Source organism: Harpia harpyja, chromosome 8 (genome assembly GCF_026419915.1).
Source record: "Harpia harpyja isolate bHarHar1 chromosome 8, bHarHar1 primary haplotype, whole genome shotgun sequence".
Taxonomy (NCBI): Eukaryota; Metazoa; Chordata; class Aves; order Accipitriformes; family Accipitridae; genus Harpia; species Harpia harpyja.
This window is the reverse complement of record NC_068947.1, coordinates 18,418,763-18,446,348: the sequence shown is the minus strand read 5'-3', so window position 1 is coordinate 18,446,348 and position 27,586 is coordinate 18,418,763. Positions and strand designations below refer to the sequence as shown.

At 36.7% G+C, this 27,586-nt stretch overlaps 2 protein-coding genes across 7 annotated transcripts in view; one reads left to right on the top strand and one right to left on the bottom strand.

Annotated features, from left to right (window-relative positions):
• Positions 1-621: 621 nt before the first annotated feature.
• N6AMT1 (N-6 adenine-specific DNA methyltransferase 1) lies at positions 622-6,282 on the top strand. Of its 3 annotated transcripts, none has more exons than XM_052793933.1 (6): positions 622-791; positions 1,813-1,902; positions 2,530-2,620; positions 3,526-3,609; positions 4,298-4,439; positions 5,494-6,282. In XM_052793933.1, exons 1-6 carry the CDS (start codon positions 649-651, stop codon positions 5,598-5,600), a joined length of 657 nt encoding a protein of 218 aa, XP_052649893.1. In that variant the 5' UTR covers positions 622-648; the 3' UTR covers positions 5,601-6,282. The 3 variants fall into 3 exon arrangements, with proteins under 3 accessions (XP_052649893.1, XP_052649892.1, XP_052649894.1); XM_052793932.1 differs by having other exon boundaries at positions 622-800; XM_052793934.1 differs by lacking the exon at positions 3,526-3,609 and having other exon boundaries at positions 622-800.
• A 947-nt stretch (positions 6,283-7,229) lies between these two features.
• LTN1 (listerin E3 ubiquitin protein ligase 1) overlaps positions 7,230-27,586 on the bottom strand; it is a 34,091-nt gene continuing 13,734 nt past the window's right edge. For 2 of the 4 annotated variants that reach the window (XM_052793929.1, XM_052793931.1), the window contains 18 exons: positions 26,593-26,832; positions 25,447-25,600; positions 25,013-25,163; positions 24,086-24,287; positions 22,974-23,133; positions 22,703-22,807; positions 22,302-22,444; positions 20,233-20,368; positions 19,186-19,330; positions 17,112-17,325; positions 16,589-16,826; positions 15,620-15,694; positions 14,540-14,726; positions 13,917-14,088; positions 12,556-12,776; positions 11,829-12,023; positions 11,000-11,167; positions 9,165-10,237 (listed from right to left, as the gene is read on the bottom strand). In XM_052793929.1, the coding sequence (XP_052649889.1) occupies positions 10,175-10,237; positions 11,000-11,167; positions 11,829-12,023; positions 12,556-12,776; positions 13,917-14,088; positions 14,540-14,726; positions 15,620-15,694; positions 16,589-16,826; positions 17,112-17,325; positions 19,186-19,330; positions 20,233-20,368; positions 22,302-22,444; positions 22,703-22,807; positions 22,974-23,133; positions 24,086-24,287; positions 25,013-25,163; positions 25,447-25,600; positions 26,593-26,832 (2,969 nt within the window). In that variant the 3' untranslated portion in view covers positions 9,165-10,174. Of the gene's footprint in view, positions 8,943-9,164; positions 10,238-10,999; positions 11,168-11,828; positions 12,024-12,555; positions 12,777-13,916; positions 14,089-14,539; positions 14,727-15,619; positions 15,695-16,588; positions 16,827-17,111; positions 17,326-19,185; positions 19,331-20,232; positions 20,369-22,301; positions 22,445-22,702; positions 22,808-22,973; positions 23,134-24,085; positions 24,288-25,012; positions 25,164-25,446; positions 25,601-26,592; positions 26,833-27,586 lie in introns of those variants that run through there. The other 2 variants (XR_008236178.1, XM_052793930.1) reach the window with 2 other exon arrangements.

Below are 27,586 nucleotides of genomic sequence, written 5' to 3'. Positions count from 1 at the left end.
TTAAGTTGAGTATCAACATCAGTCTTTCCCCTGTGTGCTTTGCTGTAGAATTGCCACTTAGAAACCTCCTCAGCACCTCTTCTGTTTGGCTTCCTGCTAACTCACCATGCAAAGGTGGTACTTCTCATGATGGAAAAGCAATTAATTTGGGAAGCTGACACAAAAATACTGACACAAAAGCCAGAGTAGCAGGTCCCTTTCACATCAATCTTCATGGACGGCCAGGCCACCTACTGCAGGGATCGCTGTGCACACTTACACAGATTTAGGGAAGATTTTTAACGTTGGACCAATTGAATCAGCACGATGAAACCCGACGTTGGAATTCCACTGAGAACGGCGGTTTTCACTGGAACTTAACGTCTGAATTTCGCTAACAAGGAGACCAAAGACGCCGCCGAGGCCGCCACCGCCCTAAGGCGTGGCCAACAGCCGTCAGACCCGCGTTCGGGGCGGGGCCAAGCCGGCGCCCTCCCATTGGCGGTGTCAGTGGCGCGAGTGCCGCGGCGCTCCCCTGCCCCCCTCCCCCCCGCCGCAGGTACACGCTTTCCTCTCGCGGCGTCAGAGCGCCGCGCTGGTGCTCTTGGCCCCGCCCCATCCCTCCGCGTCGGGCGGGGGCGTGCCCGCGCATGCGCTCCGCGGGAAGCGATGGCGGCGGCGCCGCCGCCGGCGCTCCCTACCCCGCGGTACGAGCACGTGGGGCCGCAGGGGCCCTTCCGGGATGTGTACGAGCCGGCCGAGGACACCTTCCTGCTGCTGGACGCTCTGGAGCGGGACGCGGCCCGCCTCAGGCAGGCTCGGTAGGCGCGGCGGGGAGGGCACGCTAGGGAGGGGGCGCCGAGCCCCGCGGCGGAGCGCCCCGCGGCCGGGGCCGCAGGCCCCCGAGCGGCCGGTCACCGCGTTTCGGGCCCCGGAGGGAGGTGGGTGGCGCCTTCCCGCCGCGAGCGGGGCGGGCGGAGGCCGTGCCCCCCCCCCCCCCGGGCTGCCCCCGCGGGCGGCGGGCTGAGGGGAGCGCGGCAGGGCTGGGCCGGGCCCGCGGCTCTTCCCGCGGCGGCGTCGGCCCCTGCTCCTTGGCTGCGGGTGGCACCCCGGGGGAGCTGCACCCGCAGCGGCGCGGAGGGCCGATGCCTGCCTCGGTGGCGGCGGCGGCGGCGGCAGCAGTAGCGCGCGTCGGAACGTGGTAAGACGCTGGCGTCCCGGCCCTGAAGAAGCTGTGGGAGTTGCATGGCTGCGCAGGTCGCTGCCCGGTGTCGGTGGCTGTCGTCTCCCGGGCTGAAGTGTGTCTGCGTGACTATAACCGCTCTAGAAATCGCCGAAGGAGTTAATCTTACGAGTGGTTTTATTCTGAAATTGCCTGCCGCTGCTGTTCGTCCGGAGCTGGCTGAAACTCTCCCGAGGCATTCTGCACTCGAGTCCTGCTTTCCTTTCGTGGCTTTGTGGTGATCTTCCGTAACTTCTGTTACTTCAGTCTTGCTGCAATAAACGTGTAATAGATGCTGTAGAAATGTTGCCTGTGCTGCTGAGACCGTGTAGTTAATGGAAACGTTCATGTTAGGCACGGGAGAAACATACATGTCTCCCAAAGTGGCTTGTGATAACCAGGAATTGTCTGTATGGGCACCAGTAGGCCTGGCAGCCGTTACGGAACAGACGACATAGCGTGGGCTTTGAGGGCCGTAGGACCAGCAAGTGTTTAAGCGTGTTTGGGAGAAGGGCAGCAGGTTTCATAATCCTGTCTTGACCGATTCTGTGTCTGTTGCAGGTGCTCTTATACATTACAAATAAAAGTCATCCAAAGTTTTCTCTTGTTAGGGTTGAGATCTGCCTTGAAATCGGATCTGGGTCTGGTGTGGTTTCAACATTTCTAGCTTCTTCCATTATTGGATCCAGTGCACTGTACATGTAAGTATAACAGCACTTAAACTGTTGCATGCAACAATAAATACTTGGCCTTCACATATGTACTTTTCATTTTCACATTTTAAAAACTATTCTTTTCACAAAGAAATATTAGCTCAATTCTACAGCTGTGGAAATCAAAGCAAAGAAAGCCTGAACTATTTACTTCAGGTTCTGTAACAGTTAAGTAGTGGCACGACTAGAATTCCATCTTCCTACTTCTTAGACAAATTGTTAAACTTACACGTGTTTGCTGGTTTGAATCCTAAATTTTAGCCACTGACTAGGCTTACTGAGGTCTGATGACATAACATTAGTTACCTGGGTGTTGGCAGTAACTCAGTTTTATTAGAGACTTGTATGCATATATGCTTATGCAGAGCTAGTGTTGAAAAAGAAATCCTATGCTTCAGCTTTCAGTCAGTCATTAAATCTTCCAGTGTAGTGTTGAATGGTTAAGCTGCTGATACATTGTATTTTACTGGCTGTTTTCTGCTATTTACTTGCAAAGTGAAGGATGCTGGAAAAGATATCTTCATTGAGAGTACATAAATTAGCATGTGGTTCACAGGGTTAAACTTCCAGATACAGTAGCCAGTTAAGGTACACTTTGTAGTATTTTGCTTTTAGATGTACAGATATCAACCCCATGGCAGCTTACTGTACGCTGGAGACAGCTCTGCTTAACAATGTTCACCTTCAGCCAGTCATTACTGACTTGGTAAGTTAGATGTTTCAATAATATCTTCATAGTTTTTGTAATTTTTAATACTTATTAGAGATACTGAAAAATAACCATCAAGTCTAGAACAAACGTTCTCTTAATAAGCATGGATGACAAAAAGAAAACAACAAAATGCCAAAGTGTTTCTGAAAGAAGGGAAAAACAAACTACTCAAGTTCTAAAATTCAAATTTAAGCTTTAAAAACTCATTGAATTGGTTTAAAAAAATAGATGATGTAGTTTGGAAAATGCTGCACAAGGAACCCAGCACTGACCTGACATTATCGTAGCCCTTCCTCTAATGCTATGCAGTTCTTGGTTCTCAGCTCTTTCTGATTTAATTAGGAACTGTGTATGTTGTTACTTTTTATTTCTTACAAAATTTGGTATGGAGAAAAGCCAAGTTTCTCATCTCTTTAGCAACATATTTAAAATTCCCTGAATATGTATGTTTATAAAAGATGATGAAGATAGGCAACAATAAATGTGATCTAAAATGGATGAACAAGTGCTCGTACTTGAGAAATGAACTGTGGTTGTTACAGATTGGCCATCTGGGGTAACAAATATTAACCGATGATAAATGCAAAATTCTTTTATATCTAACTTAAATTCTGAACTGAGCAAGAATAAAGTACTACCTTTGTGTCCGCATATGTGTCTCCTGCTCTTACATAACATAGTCTAAAGACTATTGAAATTGTTCTGCTATGCACAGGTCCTTCTTTTTGATGCTTCTCTTGCACATAGAAAGTCAAGCTTAGTATTCCTGAGTCAGGCTGAAATGCTCAGAACATTCCGTACTATGTAACTGTATTTTTACAAAATGTTTGCATTCTTTATGTTTAAAAAAAAAAAAAACAAAAAAACAACAACAAAAGAATCATGAACTTCATCTATAGGTCAAAGGACTGTCTCCAAGATTAAATGGGAAGGTTGATCTACTGCTATTTAATCCACCATACGTGGTAACACCTTCTGAAGAGGTAGGAAACATTTGAAATACGCAATAAAAATGGCATTTCTACTGTCATAGGAGAGGTGGTAACTCCAATAAGCTCTGGTCTGAAAACTCCAGGGTTTTTTTGAAATTGTAAAGGATATTGTAGGACCAGCACTGTTTTAGTGAAAATTATTTACTAGAGTTGCTTAAAAGACTACATGGGAATAAGGATTGCTAGCTGCTGCTTCTCAATACCTAGTTTCTCCATCAAGTATAAACCATGTAAGACTTTTGTTAGGCATGCTAAGGTGTTCTTATAGAAGACTTTCAATGGAAAATGCATTTGTTCCCTGCAAAATAAATATCCTCTGCTTCTGCAGACTCCTGCTCTCAGAATTCGATCCATGAACACTTAAACAGTTTTCTGGCCACCTTCCACTTGGCGAACAAACTCATGAAACATTACAAGAAAATACATACAAAGCACATGACAAAATGTAGCTCTTTTAATTCAGTTTAAGAATAGAACTTGAAACAAAAGTAGTGTGTTCATCATGTAGGAAGTAGTCTTGAAGTAATTTTATTGCATAAACTAATCTGCTGAATCAAAGTTGTCAGATTTCTAATGGCAGATGCCCAAAGCTAGAGATTATGGTGATGTTTCTCTTATAAGTACCACTGACACTTCTATCATTCTGTATTATGACAATATTTGCTTTCATTCTTCCTAGGTGGAAAGCCGTGGAATAGAGGCATCCTGGGCTGGTGGCAGAAAGGGCAGAGAAGTAATGGATAGAGTTTTTCCATTAGTACCAGACCTACTTTCACCAGGAGGATTATTCTACTTGGTCACAATTAAAGAAAATAATCCAGGTGGTCACTTTCTTTGGATCCTTAAATGTGTCAAACCAGATTTAACACTGTATTAAACAAAATACTGATCACAGCAATGTTCTCTAGGTTATCAAACTTAAGTAAACAAGAAAAAGTAATACATAACATCAGTTGAACCTAACATGCGACAACAGCAACTAATTGAAGATTGACAGCATGTATTGAAATTCATATAGGTGTTCTAGGTCATTCTTTAGAAATGCTGTAGAAGGCTAGAGTGTATCTGCATATTTCGTACAAACCATGGCATCTCTGTGGAGTCCTGTGTTTCTCATCTTTTAAGTTTGTGTGGGTGTCTAATCTATAGAGGGACTTTCACGTAACCTGATGCCTCTTGGAATCCTTTTTCTGAATTCATGCCTTGTGCATCCAGTGTATGGTGAGCTAGACCAAAAAATAGAAGCAAACTTACCAAAACTAAGGACTCCCTAAGCTAGTTTAGAAAATGGCAATATGTAGGTCCTGACGCCAGCAGTTCTGCAAGACTTCAGTTCTAAGTCTGAAAGGTGACTGTACATCTTCTGAACCAAGTAACAAAGCCAGGCCAACCCCTTCTCATGAAAGAGAATGGTGTTGTAAACTTAAAAGGCAAAAGCCTTTAGTTGGAAATGTGATGTCTTTTCATTTTGACATGTGTAGAGAAAAGATTTGGACTTGCTCCTTCTGATCTAATACTTAATGGCTATACATTACCAAGTAGTTTCAAGAAGAAAGACTATTCTTTCACACCTCATTGATAGGCAGCTTTTGGGAGATGGTGCTACAAATTTCAGTTTCTCCTACAAGTTAGCTTCATAACTGAATTGTTCATTGCTATAAATAATACCAAAATACAGAACTTCAGTTAGTAAATTGTAAACTTTATTTGTTCCTGGTGGAAGGCTACTTTGCATAAAAGCTACTGTCTGAAAGAATAAGAAGATACAGTTTATAATCTTTGCTTTATAGCTTATGTTTGGCAGATACATTAGCACTGCCTTTTATAGCTGATTTCTATATAAACTCAGTTGTAACACTGCACTTTCAATTACAGATGAAATTCTGGAAACAATGAAGAAAGGTGGCTTAGAAGGCACACGAGTACTTTCCAGGCAAGCTGGACAAGAGGTGCTTACTATCCTCAAATTTAGGAAGTCTTGATAACTGCTCTTACCCTTCCAGATACTAGGCATGCAGAAGGTTGAACAGAGTACTGAAGCTGTCAAATCAATTTTTAAGCCAAGATTTTCATCCTCTTAAGGTGTATCCTCAGTTACTGACTACTGCAGTGAAACTAAGCAAGACTCTGTATTTATTATGATTATTCTGGATGTTAACTAGCTCTTACCTGCTGTCAGAGGCACAGTTGTCTTCTGGCTTTCTCAGGACAGCTGTGGGGAAACTGAAATACCCTACCTTGCTGCATGTGCACTTAAGCACTAAAGACCTTTTCCTCTATAAATACATATTTGTATATTTGTCATTGTGGCTTATTAAAATAATGTACTTGATATAATTCTTCCTGTTTTAATAGCTAGTCTATATCAAATGAATACTTGGAATCAGTGTTACTCATTTTGATGTAATATCAGGCACTTTACACATCTAAGGCACAATTACTGAGTTTGTTTCTATTGTAAGGAAACAGCATACTTCTGAATACAAAGATGCAGTAAGTGTATCTCGAGAGCTGGGACAAAGGCAAGGTATTACTCTCCTGCAGTCTTCTAGGCAACATGTGGTGACTGTGCTCCCTTTTATGCCATTTTACAAGGAGGGTACTACTATGGAGTACTGTAGATTAGATGAAGAGTTCTCATCCATGAAAAGATATTAAGGGGGGGGGGGAAGCATATGAGATGTTATTAAAAAGGCTAGTTACTGGGTAGCTGAAAACAATGACTGTAAGTAGAGAAGTGGAATAAAAGTCCTCCCTCAAAATTACTATCCAAAATAGGAAGCTATTTCCTGACCACCAGATCCCAACAAAGAGCTTTCCTCTGCAGCCTCCTCCCCCTCCCAGTGCCCACAGAAGGTTCCAATACAGCGTTGCCCCAGTGGCATTGAGACATGTGCTGTGCAGTGGGCACAGTCCTGTGAGGAAGATGTTTTGCTCACGTGCAGCACAAAAGTAGACAGTCTAGTGTGCAGCACCAGTAGTGCTGTCTGGGAGAGTGCTTTCAAAGAAACTGACCTTTAAGGGTTTGTGTCAAGTGATGTTATAAACCATTAGCTAGCTCCTCTATGAGGACTAAGGTCACAGGGGTTTTCTTGTAGGATGCACTGAAAAGACTACTCCATTTAAGACTTCAGAACTAAACTTATGACTCTGTACTTTTCCAGCTTGCGCAAACATTAAAAGTTCTTCCATGTTTTGAGCTGACCACCCAAAAAACTTACCTAGGAGCTTGCAAAAAAAAAAAAAAAAGGAGGTTTTGGAGAGGCAGAATAACACATAAGAAGTGGAGGCACTGTGAGCAGAAACATGTGACTGCAAACCTAGCTAGACAATTTGAGGTATTTTACTGCAAAGGAATGTGGGAAGCTACTTGTGACTCATACTGGTCAAAAGTCAACTTATACTGGTCTGGCATAAGAGTTGTTCCTTATACCATCCTGAAGAAAATACAAAAAGGGTAGGTTTGCAGGAAGTGTGCAATGGTGACTGTTTTACATCCTAAGAGTCCCCATTCCCCAGCTTAGACAGCCAGTGAAGAGCAACACTGCAATTCAATTCAAACACATCTAATGCATCCCCTTCTGTAACTTTTCTGTCAATTTGTTTTTATATAGATAAACATGAATGTGAACACAAATGCACAGTAGGAAGGTTTAAAGGGAAGAAGCAGTCATGTTAAGGATGTTACTTGACATTTTTACTATATACAAGAAATTCTAGTACTTGAAACTACTGAGGCTAAAAAAATGCATTTCATTGACTAAATTGAGGCTAGACTCAGGACTTTGTTGATTCTTACCTTCTGCATAACTTGTCTAAGGAATGTCGAAGTCGAGAAACTGAGAGGAAACCTTGTGGCTGTGAAATAACGTGTTCCCACAGTTTTCCACTGAAGAGTTTAAGCAAAGTTTTGTTCTCAGTTTACCAACTAGTCAATTCTGAGAAGTCATATTTCAATTTGACTGCTTCCTACTTCTAGACCCTTTTTGACTTGATGGCAGACCTTTTGCTAAGCCACACTTTTTTTTGTTGTTGTTACTTTTCCCGTACAAAACTGTAAGGAGAAGAGGTTTTATGCTTAGCAATTTTGCTTTTATGTAGAATCATAGGTTTTGAGGTTATAATCATAGCTGCAGGGCTGTTTGAATGAATCGAAATGCTGTCATCCTTAGACCACTCTAGAAGTTTTATGTTGTTAACCATTTTGGCTAACAAAGTTAGCTTGCTGAGCAAAAGCAGTTACATGAAAGAAGATTTTAAGATTTAGTTAAAACATGTAATAGAATCAAACTACACGTTTATCAAAAGGAAGTTTTAATTAAATCTGTGTAGCTTTTAGTTATAACTAAAGAATTATTTTTAAAAGAGGTAATCAGAGATAAAAGGCAGTCATCTGTCACAGTAGATCACAATGCTCAACAGTGTATGCAGTTTTAAATTATAAAGGACAGAATAATGAAAATCAGAACAAAAAGTATAATAAACCAACATGCTTTCAACAAAGAACGATTGCACTAGACTACCTAACAACTGCATATTTAGACAAGGAAATTATATGCGTCCACTTTAATAAATCATGAGTCAATTCTCCTGGCTTCAGCTGTCTGCTGCAACTTTAGTGGAAGCACTTGTCAAAATGCAATCCAACTAAGAACACAGGTGAGTTCTGTAAGAAGCTATTCCTATTATGCTCCCATCATCCTGCACATACATACACTTAGCGTTTGCCAGGGCACACCTATTCCCTTCTCCTACAAGACCAAAGAAAGCAATGCTTTCTGGAGAGTTTTGGGAAGCATACTCCTGCATTCAATATGCATGAGAATAAGCTGCATGGCAGGTACAGACTTTCTATGTAGTGTCAAACTTACCAGGAAGAAAGCAAAAATTCTGCTCACCCAGACCCCTAGGCACTACTCTATCAGCAAGTACCAGTGTCGAAAGACTTACTGCTGCTTTGCAAGTGCCTGCACTTTGTTCTAGCAGAACCAAAACAAAAGCTCTCCACATGGCTGTTCATAATAGACAATTTGCAAGTTAAGGTCTGCTAGAAGAGTTTAAGATGGTTCTTTTCAAGCAATACCTGGTTAACCACAACTGGCCTTCAAATCAGTTATTGAACTTGCAAAGAAGTAATTTAGAATAATAAAAGTGATGCAACGGAAACAATCCTGGAGTTTTAGTATCAGTAGCTAGGAAACAATACAGCTTGCTCCTTAATCTGTGTTTTCAGCTAGGCCTTTTCAATACCAGTTTTAAATCATTTCCATTCTCTCTTTCTCAAAAAATGTCAAGAAATTTATCCTCTGGAAGCCCAGTGTTACCTGTTAAAAATACAGACTCAAGTTATCAACAGCTAAAAATAATTTCTAGAGCTGTCACCTCAAAAGGGACCAACTTTGAGAAAACAGAATCTAAAAAAAAAAAAAAAAAAGCTGTTGAGGTACAGCCAATTGAATATGCTATAAATTCAGCATCTGAAAATTTATACTATTAATTTCTGAAAGTTTATCACACAGAGGAAGAGACTACAGAGACTGACAAAATTCATTTATTCCCCCCCGTTTATTGACTTTTCAAAGAAATCCACCACAAATACCAAGTTAGAATATATTAGTATGCTACTGCTGTTAAAAAAAAAAAAAAAGCATGAAAAAAAAAAGTATAGTTGAAGACTATTAAATTCTGATACATCTGTCATGTTCACTTAGAGTCCTTATTATTATGGGACCATGGAAGTACAACGTACATTCAAGTGATAGTTAATTTGCCAGCTAACGAAGACGTTAACTGAAATAATGAAAACAAGAATTGATCAGTGCGTATGCCTTCTCTTTAAAAGCCAATCAGCAATAAATAGGTAGTGTTTTTCATTGTCATGCAGGAATGATTGTACTCTCTCTACTTACTTGGGCTTCTGAGTTTTCATGGTTTTAGGGTGCTGGATGGCTGAGGGGTTTTGGGAAAATGAGACTGTTAAAGGTGAAAGCTCAGTTTATAAACATGTTAATTTAGAGCATGCTATGTTTAAATTTTATGCTTTAACAGAAGGTTATCACCCTAGTTCCATGTCTTAATGTCTAACAGCAACAACATTCTTTTTTTCCCCATAAGAGGAACTATTATGAACACACTACAATCAGAAATCAAGTCTTTATACCACCTATGTTAAATTCACCTGTTAAGAGGCATGACCTGGGTTAAGTGCATAACACCACGTTAGAATATACCTAAAATAAGAGGTTTTAATCAACTACGCTGTGGCTTAAACACCACTTTTCAGACATAATTCTGCATTATTTCTGAGTTTTTAATATATCTCAATATCTTTAAAAATATACAAATTTAAATAAATTATTCTTATATATTTCTTTATATCAAAGAAGAATCTTCAAACTTACAAAAAACAGTCCAGAGGTAAATATGTGTCATATCCCACTAGTCAAGCATTTAAAGTAACCAACATTATTTCCAAGTAGTTAGCTTCTTTCAACATACAGTTTGTCTCCTCTTCATTTATATCTTCACTCACAGAAAGAAGAAAGACCGTTTTATTTCAGAAAAATGTCTCTCGACAGAGTGGACAGGTGGACTTGTTGCTGGATGTGAACCATTTGTACTGAAAGAGAAATACAATTGTTTCATATACAAATGCAAGCTGAGCATCAGGAACACTGGTTTATCACCAATAATAACCATTATTTGCCAATGAATATAACTACCAAAACATTAAATATACTTTAAAAAAACCAACAAGAAACAGTAAAAAAAATCCTTTCCACTTGTGTATGTATGCATGTATATATATACACACACATATCACACACACAATACTGAAGTTTTATTCTAAAAAACCTGACACAAAGGAATTCTCATCCAGTCTCATTTTAGAATGAAAAGCTAGTGTTTTTAAAGCAGCAATAATTCCTTCACTGTACAGCCATACAGATGCCAACCTGTCCCAGTATACTCTGTAACCATACAACCAATGCCTATGATGACTTGGATATAGTTAAATGTTAATTATCCAGATCAGCATGGTTTACTTGAAAGCATGCTGCATAAATTAAATTTAACCTTTTCTGTTCCCATATCTGAGCTGATAACAACAAGATGCTGTTGCCACACCCTACGTAGATGTAATGGCTTATGTCTTAGTGAACACAAACCAGATATTATTATCTGTGAAGTGTAGCAACCCCTCTCTCATTACATGCCCTTACAGCTTAGGACAAAATCCATGCAAATAATTTATGAGTTCAGTTAATCCCAGATACTCCAATGACATAACGGAGAATTGCTGGTATTACAATAGAAGTTCCTGGTTCAAACTATAAATGGATATTTTGCCTATTTAAAAAGATTTAGTCTAGGTACTTACCAAGCAAGCTGAATGAAACTTTTTCTTGCATGTTCTGCAAGCTTTTTTAGGAAGAGAATAGTTGGAACCATGAATGACTGAAAAACAGATCATGCAATCTTCAATGCCCTCAAAACGTTTATCCACATTATTTTTCCACAAAGATAAGCCATCCATAATACTTCCATTCTAACAGAGGGAAAAGAGCTGTTAATACTGTAGAATTCCTTCAGAATATTCTTACTGTTATTCACAAGCACATGAAGAAAACAAGCCTGAAGGCTTTACAATCTGAAGTTATATACAATATATGCAGTGAATTATTTATAAAGCCAACACACGAAATACAGATGATACTCTAATCTACAAAAATGCAAGCATTCATCACAATGAAAAGAATGCACTTAGGAGCACTTAAAAGGGGATTTTAAAGTTTTCAATCACTGTTTTGTTTTGTTCTAGCCACAGATGATGCAACTTCAGCAACCACCAATCTTTTAGAGAATTTAATATCCTGGGTTTTAGTTGGTTTTCGGTTTGTTTGGGTGGGTTTTTGGGAGGGGGGTGGTGTCCAAATTATAGTTAGAGATGGCATTGCCACATGGGGCAAACACTGGCCCATGTCTTGAGATCTAAATTTTCAACTTTGGCTATGGATTTAACAGGACTTGTTAGGCTGATAATTTTACCTGTTTCAGCAGCTGGAGAAAAGCAGATGGTAACAGTGACCAATTTTATGAAGTCCTTTGAGATCTACTGATGAGATCCATTACACAGATCTAAATAATAGTGCATTTTTCTATTATCAGGACTCTAAGTTTTCAAAACTAGGGGCTTTCTCTAAACTCACCTGATGTGTAAGATATGTGCTTAACTGTAGCATCCAATTGCGCCATTGCTGTACAGCCACACCAACCCTCTTTCCACTCTCAACTGTTATGGATCCCAGTGGGTAATTTGATGGAAGCTGTATTATTAGTTCAATAAATATATCTTCAACTGAATAGGTAGCAATGACTTCCCGTGCTGCAGACCGAGCTTTTACCTATGAAAAAAAAATGTACATATTAAAAAACTCCAGACATATACACCATCTCCAGTCTTTTTTTATATATATATATATATGTGTGTGTGTCTATATATAAATAAAAGCCATAAATACTTTACTACACGCACTAAATAATTTTCTTGGACCAGGAAAACACTTCTCAAAGAAAACAAAAATCCACTCATATCTTGGCAAACCAAAAAGACACTACCAGCCATTTTTCAATCTACTGATCGATTACATTTTTTAATAAACGAAAAAGTATATTGACAGCAGTATCTTCCACTTACCACCTCAACTTCTCCAACATCATAAAATCCATTCTTTTCTACTTTTTTCCAAACAGAATATTAATAAACATCAATATATCAATACCAAGCTAAATTATGTTTTCATCAGTCATTTAGAACAACAAAAATGCAATCATATAAAACACTGTAATACAGTCTGGTTCCAAGAAGTAATGTTTCTCAAAATGTTTACAAAAACACTAAAGTAAATCAAGAAAAGGTCAAAAAGTCTTACTAACCATCATGCCACTAAGTAACTGTGTGCTATTCTGAACAGAAGTTATTTCCTGTGAAGAAAGCACGCTGCTGACATATTTGCTTGTAAATTTATCTACAACATTGAAGACACGTTTCTCACAGCTATTCCACCAAAGCCTGACCATGGCTGGCAAGTCTTTCAGTGTTATGTGGTAGACAGAGCAGGCCAAGTGCGGAATCTGAGATGACAGGACTCCTGTCCCTAGAAGGGAGAGAAAGGACGTTGAAATATTCTTAACACATTAGTGACAAATGTTGGTTCCTCCACACCACATACAAAAATTTTAATACCAACGTAACTGTGGTAACTGGAACTTCATGTACATGCTCCTTCTATATTTGCTACTATAAGTGCTTGTTTCACTCCGCCTTTCTCCATCAGTCCAGTTTCTTTGTTTCTTAGGCTAATACTTCACAACTGGAAATTCATCTTCTAATATAGAGATGAACTCTACGTGGGCTAACAGAAATCAAGAATAATTTTATATTCTAGAAATTAGAAAATGCTCACTGCAAAGTGAGCAAACAATAAGATGTTTGGAGCACGTTTGAGGTTGCGGTGTTCTATAGAAGTGCATAAAGAGATAAGGGAAATCTTTCCCTTGGGATGTTGTGTTAGTAATTCTTACTAACCCAGATAAATTGTTCTGCAACACACAGTGATGTTCAAGCGAAAAATTAAGAAATGGAAACTCAGTATCCTTGTTTACATCTATACAAGTACATAAAATGACAATTTCAGTGAAGTAACTTTAAAAACATTCTCTTTTTCATATTTCTCAGCTAAAAAAAACAGCATATCTTCTCTCATCATGGTTGATTAACTGGGTCTTCTGAACAGCATGACGAAACAACACAATTTCACATCTCAAGCATTTCAAAAATACGTATTAAAATATATTTTTAATTTGGTTTTATTTATGTATTAAAATAGAAGGAGAAAAAAAAGAAATACCATTTAGCATAAAAAAAAATAATGTCTAGAAGCAATGGAGAAGTCCCAGAATAGGTCACACATTTTTAGTATTTTGGAATCTTTGCATACATTCAGGATTCAGGTAGTAGCAATGTATTCTTTCTGCCTTAAGTGAATAATCTAAGCATTTCCTGTTTTGTTTTTTGTTTCTTGATTTTTCTGATAAACATTTCAATTTTGGTTATGCTTCAAATGGGGAGTGTTAGCAAAAGATTTTTAAACATATGTATGTATTTGTCTCTGTGTGTGTGTATCTATTTTATAAGATTTAAGATTTTCTAAATATGTATTTTTAAGCAGAAAAGCATATTTAAACTTCAGCAATACCAAAACTCTCTCAAATGCACAAATACAATTTTTACTAACCTTTGACATCTAGATGAAGCTCTTCCGTAAAGAAGGTTTTTGTGTCTATATATGGAACTTCCGAAGTTCGCCCAGAAGAGACAGGGTTTTCAGGCATAAGCCTGAACAAGTGATAAAGCAGTTTATTCAGGCTTTTAGTTCTTCTAAGGTATTGTGAGTAGAGAACTCGCAGCTGATAGTGTTACAAAAAAAAAAAAAGCACACACAAAATACAGATGAGACTTAACAAATATAGCTTACCCTGTAAATAATACAAATATCTTCTTTAAAGGAAGAAAAGCAAGACTGTGATTCAGAACAAGTGTTTAGACGAGTGATTTAGTTCTCTGCACCATTTTGAATGATCAGAAGATCATAAAATGTAGCAAGCTTGTTTGAAAATGCAAGAAAGAATCTATTAATGGATCTTAGTTCTTTATTACTCTTAATACTACGATCCTTAACTATTGCAGTGCAGAAATCTAAGTCTATTGATGCTTTCAGAATTCCGCTAATTAGACAAAAACAAGAGGTAGGAAGATATGTAATTAAAAGAATAAAAAGGCTGGATGAAACTTCTAAGAGTCAAACCAAATAAGTATGTTAAGAAATTCAGTTAAAAGGAAAAGACTCTGAGCATATACCTGAGAAGAAGCTGCTTTGAAGAAAGCTAATGTTAACTTCCAAGTGAGAAGATATCCTAGGACAAGGCAGAACTCATCGCTCAGGGGCTGAATAACTGCAAATTCTCCAACTGGAATGCATTCCAGTATGTTTTCTAGCAAGAGTTCTTGCGTGGCCAGGACAGACATAAGAGCTGCTGGAGGTGATCTATGGAAAAATGTTATCTGGCATAGTAAACTCAAAACTCGAGCAGAGCGTTAACTGAATTTATATTTACAGTTTTCCTAGAAAAGTCATGTTAGTAAAGCCATGTATGTAGAACATAAAAGGGGCCTTTTATTACAAGAAAATTTACTTTCAAATTCACACATTAGTGCTAGATTTTAAGATTTTTTTTTTTTCCCCTGAAAGGGACAGTTGGTGTTTTTACCTTTTTCAAGACAAATATAAACTGAATGCTGAACACTTAATCTAAAAGTGGTCTATGGCTGAGCTGATTTAACCTGCATCATGGACAGCTGGTTTGCTTGCTTGCTTTGTTTGTCAAGACACACCAACAAAGGAGCAACTGAACAATGGATCTCCTAATCACTTAATGTGTTGGTTTTGGATTTAAAAGCCTTTTGCAGCTCCAAAGTAAAGAAAGATATTAATCATTGGGCTGAGGTAAAACAAAATTTTTTTTTCTTAAATGGTTACCATATTAGGTCTTCAAACTGTTTATCAGATTCAAGCTGTATAAAACACCCAGGTTAATTTGGAGGCTCAAGACACTGTTCAGCTGGACACATTCTGAATACAGCAGTCCAGCAAAAATCCGTCAAGGTTTTACAATATAAAGCATGTATGTTGCGCTTACTCTAGTAACTGTACTAGAAAACAATTGTAAATACTGTTTCCAGTTTTAGCACAAAGGCAGATTTAACCAATTACATTGAATATTTTCAATATTTATGACCCTACTGTCATAGCCATGTCATTTTTTTTTTTCTTTTAACATCTCCTGATAGACGACTACTCTGCTGCAGATCTCAAGTCTTATAACACATTTTAAAAATATGGAAAACAGTTGTAAAAAAACATGAGGAAAAAATACACACAATGCTAATTCCTCTTCTTCATCCCCATAAGATTTGAGATCTTCATCATCAAATTTAGGCAATTCAGGCATTAATCTGTATAAATATGGAAAAGAAATCGGATTTAATTTTTACGATTTTAATATATCTGATGCATAGTTCTTTGCTTATCAATGTCAACATTGATGATAAGCAATAAAATAATGGCAATTATTCCTTAATAATAATACAGAATCTTTAAGAGACTTGTCACTAGTGCACCGATGGTTTCTGAATAACAGCCAACAAGCACGTAGCCTTGCTCAGTTCTTTTCCAGACCTTTTACGCTTCTTGAGTCATGCTAAAATAAACTTCTCTATCAGAATAAAGCTATTGCAACTTCATGCCTTAGTATATGTGAAAGATAACGTTAGCTTCTTATGCTTAAGCCAGCTGCCTCGCAATCTGCATTTTGAGCAGTCAAATGCACATACTATTTTTCAAATTCTGTATTCTCTCTTTTGGAATTAGAGATATCCAAAAAGTTCATAAGAATACTACACATTTTTATTCACTTTCTTATCTAAATTAGTGAAAATAAAGAGGTCATATTATTTAATGATACTGTCAGACCCAGATCAAACCTGGAATATTTCAGTTTACATTTTAGGATTCTACGAGTGTTCAAATAGGGGCTAAAAATAAATAGCTTTATAGTTATGATACGATAGCTATGTAACTATGGTAGAGAAAATAAAATTGCATCTTCACATACTGTGGTAAAATTTCTCAGTCTACTTTTACAATTAAATTTACTATTCATAGCTTTATATAATGTTCTCCAATACAGAACACAAACTGCCCAGTTAAGGATTTTCTCCCGTAATGGAACATGACTTTGCTAAACATACATCTATAAGCGCATATTCTACAGCACATTTAAAAAAAAAAAAACAAACAAAACAGAGGGGGTAGGAGGTGAGAGAAGTGAAAATTTTTTTGATTCTTACTTATACAACATGTGGTAGACAGAAATCTGTACGGGTCTAGCCTGGAAAAGCAACAATGGAGATAATGTATTTAGTAGAGTCTGGAGTTTATCTGGAAGATTTGTTTTCTGGCCTGCAATAAACTTTGCTGGCAATTTATGGTTCAACAACTGGTCCTTTGAGATGTAAGTTAGAGCTTCGCCCAAAGACGTTAACACAGAGTTCTGAAAAGGGCCTTCAGAAGCATTTTTGGTTTCTCCTATTTAAAATAGAGAAAGACAAGCTGTGATACAGAACGTATGGATGATATAAACAACCATTACTAGGAACAATTCAGACTGCGCTTATCAGAATCCATCTAATCTTAAGAATCACAATGTTAAGTGCAATTACTTTACTAACTAGCATGTAAGTGTTCAAAAAAGTGAGATTTTATAAACTATGTTGACATAATATTCCTATAAAATCAAAAATACAGCCTATCAAGTTGTATTTCAGAATAGCCTGGCAGGTACCACTATTACCCTCCCTGCCATATACTTGCCTGTGACTTTCACCAACAGCGGTAATAGCAAATTGTGAATTCCCTCAGAAAAGAATTCTTTCCATTCACTGATCAAGTTCACAGGAAGGTTTTCAGTAGTTTCAGGAGCTGCAGCTTCAAAGTAAGCACTAAGGGCAGATGCCAAGTCACAACTGACACAAGCAAAAATCTGCACAAGCGGGACATGATAAAGCGAACAGTTTTCACTTGTTGTCTAGGAGGAAAAAATAAGAGGAAGATTTCTTAACCATAAATTTGCTTTAAGGTATCTGTATCACATTCCCTGTCTATAACAGAAAGTGTAATTTCAAAGAAGACTCAATTGCTAAGACCGTTTTAAAATTACTTGGGAGACTCCCTGAAAAAAAAAAAAAAAAAGTTTAAAAATGTAATCTGCACTTTAGTAAGACTTAGTGAAATGAATTTCCAAGTCTCACCAACATTTAGAGTCCTGGATTGCCTCCCTTATATGACCTTCTTTATAATGACAGAAAGAAACTGCCACCAAGTGGATTCAAATAGAAATGTACACAGCTGTAGCTTATCTGTAGCACTTGTGCAGCCAAGTGAGCCAAAACTGGTATGTGAAGTGCTCTCACTTTTCTCTCCCAAACATAAAAGCCATACCAATGTCATACTTGTATTTCCAAACTGTGAAAGGAAATTGACAGTACACTATTGGGAATTGGAATATTATCAAAGGGGCTATCACGAGAATATTTTCTCTCCCCCAACACAGGTCCTTCTTTTTATTTTTAATCTTACTAGTTTTCCCCCAAAAGGAATATCATTAAATATTAAAAATATTCCCAAGCACTTAATCTATACAACAAGTTTTTCACACAAGTTTGTTGTCTGGTGTTTTGGGTTTTTTTTAAATAAAAAAAATACAGTTTTGAGGCACATACAGCATAGGTAAGAAGATTAATCCTGAGACCAAGAAAGGCCACATGGAAGTTTCCAGCCTGCCCTTTTAAGTGTGTGGTGACAGAGGGTACTATAATTAAAAAAAAAAAAAAAAAAAAAAGTAGCTACAGGGTGAGAGATTCTGTATCTTTATTTGATTAATAAAGTAGTCAGCTGTTTACTCTGACTTATTTTCTAACAGTGTTAGAATATAATTTTGATGTTTCATGTGATCAGTTAGATATTGAAATGCAGATACTGCTTTTCATCCAGTTAATTTTTATGTCATGTTAGACTTTAGTCTTAAAGGGATATTATTTTTCAACATAGAGACCTATAGAAGATATATTTGAAAATTATTCTCCAATTACCAATGCCATTACTAAACATCATATTACCTCAAGAGTGAGGTAATTTCATCTCCATATGCAAAAATAAATAGGATATATAGTATCGCTTGTGCTTTTAAGCCACACATGACCTTTGTCAAAGCTTGATGAAAACAGGATTTTTGTGCAATTCTTTTTAACACTGTGTCAAATTTTTGCTAAGCTGAGATGACTATGTCCCTGCCATATGCAGGGAATAATCTAAAAAGGTAAGTACATCAAAAGTGAAGATACAACATTAGCACTCATGTAGTAGGTAGAGTTTATTTTCTTAGTTCCATATTTTGATCGAGATGCTTTTTAAAATAAGTTATCTTTGAAATGCTGAGTACCGAACTATTAATAATATTGATCATTACTCTAAAGTACTAGAAAGTTAACACACACATTAAATGAAACAAAGTTATAACTGTTCAGACCATTGTGTTCTAAAATCTAACAAAGAACCATTAGGAACACTGATTTCCATTCCTCTCGGCAATCCTCATGCATCTTTGTTCAAATTTAATTGCTATGTGGCATAGCTTCTTATTTTACTGTATTGTCCTGATAGCCAGCATTCCACTTTGTAAACAGATAGGTGAACTTTTAACATAAAGCTTTCAAACATTTAGGATGAAGTGTCAATCAGACAGCCCAGTAAGATTATAAAAATTTAGTTATTTTGTAGCCTATTTTTTTAGCCCTCCCCTGCATCAGTCCAGTAGGTTCAGAGGGCATCAGGAATATCCTATTAAAAGCTGCAATGCAATGATTAGTAATAGTCTCTTTCATATTACCTCTAACCAAGCCAGCATGGAGCACATGATAAAGTCCCATTCATTATCGGCCAAAGGAGTTGTGGAATACTTCAACAGCAAGGGAAGGTAACGGATCATCTCTATGTTGAAACCAAGCAACTGAGCACTTGTTTCTTTCAGATTGCTGTAATATAAATACAACTAAAGCTTACATATCTTCATGTTGTACACACAAGTATTTATATTCTTGCCTTCAATCCTCCTCTTTGGACAAATTAGTCTTGCACCAGGCTCTGCCCCATGTGCTTTTGATATTCTGTTTTTCAAAGTTACAATACCAGATTAGCTGCTAAGTCTGAATAAGCCAGTTAACAGGTACAAAACAGATTAACAAAGCTACTTGCTCATTTGCATGTTATACAGATTCCTAAAATTGTATAATTTACATATTTGCTCAAGTAATATACTTATATAAACTATGAAATTTAGCAATTTTAAATCAATGCAAGAAAAACAATCATTTAAGTTACTAATTTCCCTCTAGTGTCCAAATAGTGTACATTATTTTGAGACTTTGTTGCCTGGGTTTTTCTCACCATACTCAAGACAAATGAACCTCAGTATATTTTCACTCCTTGCTGGAAGCTTTCCAAGTTACATTTTCAGGTCCAGAATTTAAAAAAACACACATCTAAGTTCGGTACCCAAGTTTTCTTTCTGCTACCTAAATAGCAATCGGAATTTGGAATTGAATATCCAGCAACACCAACAAAAGTTGGTCAGTTCTGAATGCTTTTGAAAACAATTGACATCTAGGTGCATTAAGAAAGCTTCTAGTTTCCCAGCCTTCAACCACCTGGGTAATTTTCTTCAGTATGAGATATTAGATACTTAAAAGACAGGTATATTAAACTGAGGGATGTGGTTCTACAAAGGCTTAAAAATGTAAAATTAGAGCAGTGGATGGCGACTGTAACTTAAAAATTGATTTTGTTGATTTTGTTTGAGTTAATAACTACCCTGTATTTTTAAAAGTGTTGTTTTAGAAATTAAAAAAAAGTTAAATTATCTCAAAGTTGCACCCACCAGCTAAAGAGAAAGCTGTCCTCATTATCATTTTTCCAAGACATTATGATTTTTAGTATTCCAGGTAGTAGATGACCACAATCAATACTTCTATCATTCAAGCATGAGTTCAAAATGGAAAGACAACCAAACGCTCCTATAACATAATAAAAATATCATACTCAATAAGTCTTAATTATCAAGACAAAACAAACATGAGAATGTGTGTCAATTGGCTGGATCATTGTATTTGAACTTAACATTAATATCATAAGACAATGATAATACCTAAGATAATACCTAATAGATAATACCTAAGTTTTCTTCTTTGAACACTTAATCCAGAGATGACATTGTTAAATCAAAAATACTGTATCCAACCCAAACTTAAAAGAAAAAAAAAACCAAAAAAGAACCCTCAAACCAATAAAAAACTCCTATAAGATTAATTGTTGGTTTATACAATTAACAAAAAGGAAAAATACAAGGTAAGGTTGAAATCTATTTGTGGTACTAAAAATGTAGTTTGCTAAGCAATTATTTGGACAGGTAATTAAGTAAATGTAACTGTGAGTTGTGAATTCCAATATTATTTTAAGAGTGTTAATTTTTACTTTCAGAGTGAAGTACTACTGTTGCATTAGTACTGTTTTCCATTTTTAAGGAAAACTGCATGTATCTAGATTTCTTGGCGAACAAGAACACTTCTTACAAGCATGATGACAAAGAACTGAGTTAAAGTACCATATATGCATAGCAAAAACCAAACAAACAAGAAAGCCACTTTACTTAAGCGGCAGTGCAATGATCTACAAGAACTTTACCAGCACTTTCCTGATCTGGGGGCGGGGAGGGGAGGAATCAAAACTTGAATGGTAAGCCTACAACCTACATCACACTTAATGGGAAAGTCTGGGTATATATTGTCTGCTCAGGAATCCCTAAGAAAATGAGAAGCAGCAGAAAGGAAAATGCAGACCAGGATTACAAACAAAAGCACTCCACAGCAGGGGAGGAACAAGGATTCTTTTTCCCATTTTCTGTTTGAAGTTTCAGACGCATTTGGTTGGTTCACCAGTTCACTCAGAAAGCTGGGAAAGCTTAACTAAGTCCAAAGAGTAAGAGTTAGGGAAACTACCACAGTAGAAAGATTCAAGATTCCTCTCAATTGCTGCATGACACTAACACTGAAAATTTTCACACTTTGAAGACTTCCATTTGAAGAACTCATCTGAATATCTGAGGACGCTGCCAAGGGACAGATGTCCACAGTTTAAAGTCACCAAAGATAGTTTTTTTTCAGTTTAAGTAAGCACAGTCCTGTTAAAAAATACAAAATCAAATATCAAGTTTATATATAGACTGATCAATAAGAGTATGTGCAAGAAAGCACAAAAGCAGTACCGTGAAAAAGAAGAAAGTTCTTTCTTTTAAACAGCATCTAATTCAAACATATAGAAGGACTGTGTGTGAGCATTTCCAAAGAATTTTCTTGAAAAGCAAAAAGTCTGTGAAAATAAAAAGGTTTTCCAAAGGATATTCAAAGCAATATTAGAATTCATCTCAATCACCTCTAAGTAATTTCTCAAAAGCTGCTGGAAGTATATGTACAGCTGTTCTGACTCGGCACACTATATCTCACGCACTGCAAGAACTACTCAAAAATTATACATAAACTGTGAAAGATTTCTTGCTAAAGCATCTAAAGACAAACAGAACACTACCAGTTGACAATGGTAATATTTTTGCATGCTGTGTAAAGCCTAAATGATTAATTGAAAACTTTGATATTTACAGATGTGTTCAAGATAGACCAAACAAGAAATATGGCAATATCAAAATTCTTTTAACAATATCAGCCTAAATCCTTTAGTTCTAGTTTTTTATCAGGCAGTATAGCTTGTACTTCCTTAATAAGACAGAAAACTGCTACGCCAAACAGTCTAGAAGAGATATGCAAACTGAGAAGACATTTCTTTCTAGGAAGAAAGATAATATAATAGTTAACACATTGTATCTAAAAGCAAACATTATTATAAAAGAATGTTCTTAAATTCTAATGAATTGGACTGAGGTAAGAACATACTCACCATCAGTGCTGGAAAGCTCTGTCTGTGTGCATGTCATAAGTTTGGCCACACAGTGGAAGACAAGTTCTTTCTTTTCTTCCTCAATTAAAAAAGGTGATAGACACTGAAGTGTATGCAATCTGCCCTCTGTTAATGGCAGAAACCTATTCACACAAGCAAAACATCAAGAATGAAACAAACCCAAAAATTTAACTGTAAACAAAATGTCAACTGGTTCATAATGATCTAATATCCTACGACGTAACTAGTCCCACACACTAAACTGAGTCTCACTTTTACATACCATACAAATATATTACCAAATTTTCAGTCTTTGGTTGTCATTCATCAGAATCAGTATCATTTAACATTATTAACATTTGCAACAAACTGAAAGTTTATAGGCAGCAGTATTACAATACCCGTCTGTTGTCTTAAAAAGTTGTTTCTTCTCACAGGATACAGTATTTTCCACACGAATCACTTTAGCCATGGTTAAGGACCAGAGTCTTCCATGTTCCTCTGATCTTCAAAGAAGAAGAAATACCCTGGTTAATATATACAGATGCAGAGTTCACAACAAGAGTGTTTGGATTAAATTTGAATCAATACACATAAGGAAATATGGTGGCACTTAATACCATGCAAAATATGAAGACAGTGTTACGGGTTGTTTTACTTGTTCTTACATACCTATCAAATATTGTTTGCTGAAGGCTAGTTGTATTACTAAGTGTACTGAACTTCTCATATGTGATGTGCATTTCTTCCAACATATGATGATATTCCAGAAGCAGATAAGGAGGATTCTCCAATTCTTCAATCCATTGTAATGAGTACAACAGTTCTGCAACTAATCAAACAACAAACGTTTTTGCTTACAAACAACTGATGAATATATTCAGTCCATAAACAAGAAGTTTCAGGTCAAGGTTTTGTTGGGTTTTTTTTTAAAAAGTTTTTAATGCATTAAAAAGATGATATTTACACGCAATCTCAGGTGCTCCAGAGCATGAATTAGATAGCTGCCATTACACCATAAAATACAAGAGAAGAAAAAGCTACAATAATCTATTCCAGATGTTCAGGAAATTTTAAAGCAAATCAAGCATGACAGGAACTCTATTTTTTTTTTTCTTTTTAAATATATATATTTCTTGCAGACAAGGCAATCAAGATCTAAGTCCAAGAAAAAAAAAAACCTAACAAATTTGATGCTAGTAGTTAGCATGTGGTTTCTTCATTAGCTTACAAAGACCTACACTGAACAATTACACTTCTCATCATGGTGAGACTTTTGGAGATAGAATTGTTAATTTGATAATGCTGGCTCTAATTTGAGCATTCTATAAATAAAAGAAAACAATATTCCTCCTGGTGGAATTAAGAAAAATTGCTGCCTCAAAATATCTTTACATTATGGCTAAACACTCAGGACATTTATTTGACGGCATGGATACATACAGTGCCTATTACCCACTCATACCAATACACCATGTGTTTTGGCACTGAACAACTTTGAAGTTCAACATAAATTCAAACTTCTCCAAATTCAAAGTTCTGTTGAGATAGGATGTATATAATCACAAAAGGTCCTAGAAATATAAATGCTATGCCTGTGCATACTTATACTTTTAAAGGAGAACTGAAGGAAAAAAAAAAAAAACAAAACCAACAACAAAAGGTAAAAGGATGACTTCTTATATCTATATGTCAAACTAACTATTCATTTATGATTACCAGTTCAGGTTAATTTACAACTACTACAAAATGAAATTCCTTTAAGTTTTACCATTGTAACTTACTTATATTGTCAATTTTCTTTCTTTCAGCATCATCATTACCATGGACTATACCATTTTCCAATACAAGTAGCACTGTTTTACTTAATAAGGCTGAAGTACACAAATGGCCTGGAAGTTTAGTTGTGCCACACAGCTTAACACATGATCGCAAAGGTTCACAATTCATACTAAGCCTTCCTTCCAAAAGAGGTTTGTGCATCCACTGTAATACATGCATAAAAAGAGTATGAACAAATAATTGACATTTTAATGACGCATAGAAGAGCTATGATCTGTTTAACCTTGAAAATTCAGAATTATTAAAAAATAACCATGAAACATACAAATTAACACCAAAAGCACAATGCTGAGGACCACCCACTCCAGCATATTAAAAAACCTAAATGTACAGCAGTAACTTGAAACTGCATTGCTCCCTCAGAAATAAATATGTATCTTTAGAACTCTATATATTTTACAAGAAATACTAAGGTTAATGAAGATTGGTGGTTGGACAGGAAATTTATGTCCTTCCCCACTTTCCACTCCATGTATGTCAGCATTTTGTTGATCAGATACCACGTTCCTCTGCAGATATCAGTGTCTTTCACAAAATTAATCTTATAGAAGAATTAATTTAAAGATAAGAACACCTTCATGACATGTATTCTGTCAGACAAAATTCCTGCATCATAAAGTAATTTGGTGGTGTTCCATGCAGAAAAGGGTAATTCCATAACTTTTTATTTTCTCCAGTAGTACTGGATGGGGCCATAAATACAGATTTTGTCCTCTGTCATGGACAGAGGCTGAAAAGAACCTTTATGCAGACATACGCATATTCATAACTGCAGTGCCATGTCAAAATAAAGAATGCTTATTACCCTAAAGGACAGAGCCTTGAGGTAAGATTGACTACCACATGCAAGTCCATTACCATTTTCATACCTCAGTGGATAGACACTCGCGCAATTTCCCCCACTCAGTTTTGTTTGGCATGACATGCTCAACATAAGCTCCCACAAGATATCCAGACTGTCCGTCAGCTTCCATAAGCTTAGACAACAAATCACTAACTGCAGAGATCAAAACCTGAAGGCTGAGAAAAGGAGAAAACACTGCAAACAAGTTTGGCACTATCCAATAAAAGCAAGCTGCTTTATTTTACATTGATACAACGCTATATACATTGTATCAATGCTATATAAGTGCTATGCCAATGGTGCTTTAAGAAGTTATGCTCTATGCCACAGTTCCCTCCTCTGACAGACTGAAAAACTCTCAGTAACACAGATGCCAATTAAATAAAGAGTAGTATAGCACTGATCTTAGTTTGTTTTGGAGAACAACTTATTATGAAAGGACATGTACATCACAATTACCTTTTAACGTCCAAAGAGGAAGACTGAATTTGATTCTTGACCCACAGTGCAGATTTACGCAAAAAGGTACTCTGTTTCTGCATACTCCGAAGTTGACGCACAAGTGAACTTACACCAGACATCCAAGTGTGTTTTAATTTACATACAAGTAAATCTACTGTAGGGAAAAGAAAAGAAAAAAAAACAACAAAAAACCAAACAGACAAGCAAAACCACCACGAACAGGTAAACTCAAATCACAACCTACAGCGTACAGCAACGATCACGTCTAAAGGTCCTAGACCAGGAAAAGAATTCTCTATGTGGTTACATGCAATAACTACCAAGGGCAAATATACAGGTTTCTTGTTGTAAAGCAATTTTAAATTAATGCTGACACACAGGTAATATTTATTTGAGAATAAGAGTGATGTTCCTGTTGTCTACTACAATATGTCCATACGGTATTCAAAACTGCAGAACTTTTTAAAATACTGAAATACTGAACATTCACAACATCAATAGCCATTTGCAAAGCAGCAGTGGTTTTCAGGCTAGTGTTGTCCTACTTCACTTTTACAACAACACTGCAACATTTCCTCCTTTGTATCTATCAGTAAAAGCATATACCAATTTATCATTCTCAAATTCTGCATTCAAAGAATATAAGTCAGGTTCTCAGTCTCAAAATGAGACACTGGTGGAGAAGAAGAATGGGTCACAATTTGCCACAGCAACTTGACGAATATAAATAGTTTCAGAACAAACAGATGTATCTTTAATGAAATGATGGCACACATTTTTATAGGATTCCCACACTGCAGAATGAACAAAAAAAAAAAAAAGCAGCTCATTCTTTGTACTTAAACAATTTATGTAACACTCCAGAAAGCGTGGAATATCACAGCCTCAAAGATAGCTGAAGCACAGGGATACTAACATCAAAAAAGCTTAAAATCCTTTTAAAGATGTCCAGGACTTGATGTTCAGTAGTAACTAATGGCATTATAAATTAAAGCATAAATTTTCATATCAGTTACAGCTGCACGTGCTCAATGTCTGTGAACTCAATATTCTATTATATACTTGAATCTGTTTCATGAAAAAGAAGAACTTAAACGTAATCAACTACAAAAAAGTTTGGCTGAAGTTCTTTTTCCAAATTACCTGTTAAGTGCATAGCATCCTGCCTCTGAGCACACAATTGGAAGATGGTAAGCAGCAAATCTTCTGAGGATGGCATCAGCAAACACCCTTTAACTGAGCTGAAAAAGCTTGAGGCTACATCACAGATGAAAGATACTGATGGTTCAGTATTTCCAGCTTCAGAAAGATCCTTAGCTTTAGACAGAGCTGCTTGAAGTTTATCAATAATCTTTTCAACAAAAGTTTCACCAATCAAAGATTCTATTGGGGAGAGGAAAAAGACAGCGTGCTTTGATTACTTGTTAAACATGCTTATTCAAAGACGTTAATAGGTACCGATTTTTTTTTTTTATTTACTAATTTTGAATGCAAAATAAAGTTCAAAGTAGTTTCAGTCTAATGTATACCTAAACTCTCTTTCTTATTCCACAATCATCTAGGATCACCTAGCCAAAATTTCACATTGCCAAGCATCCTTTCTCTAAACCAGCTGAAGCAGCTTTGACAAAAGGTATATAAAATAGAGCAAGTCCAGAGTGATCCCTCCCCTTTTATGCCTTCCTAGCTTCTGGCAATCAATCGTGAGCCAGAGATTACACCTAGACCATTGCATATAATTAACCCAATCAGACCAATCTTCCATGAATATGCTTAGTCCCTTCCTCACTGGATCCAAGTAGGCTAATCCCATTTATCCTCAAACTCCACTCCTGTGGCAATAAGTTCCATTATTTAATTATGAACTTTCCTCAAGCTTGCTATCTCAACATCTGTAAGCAAACTCAGGCTCTTCCATTCAAAGAAACACGGAAAGACTTCTTCCTATTTGCTTTTTCCATACAAATTATGATTTTATGGCTCTCTACCACAAATCCATCCCCAATCATTTCCATTGCAAGCTGAAAAATTCTAGTCTGTTTTATTGCCTCTACAAGCAGAAGCCACTGCATTTGCCTAACCATCTTTCTTTGGGCATATTCTAATACTATCACACCTTTTTTTTCAGAAGTACATA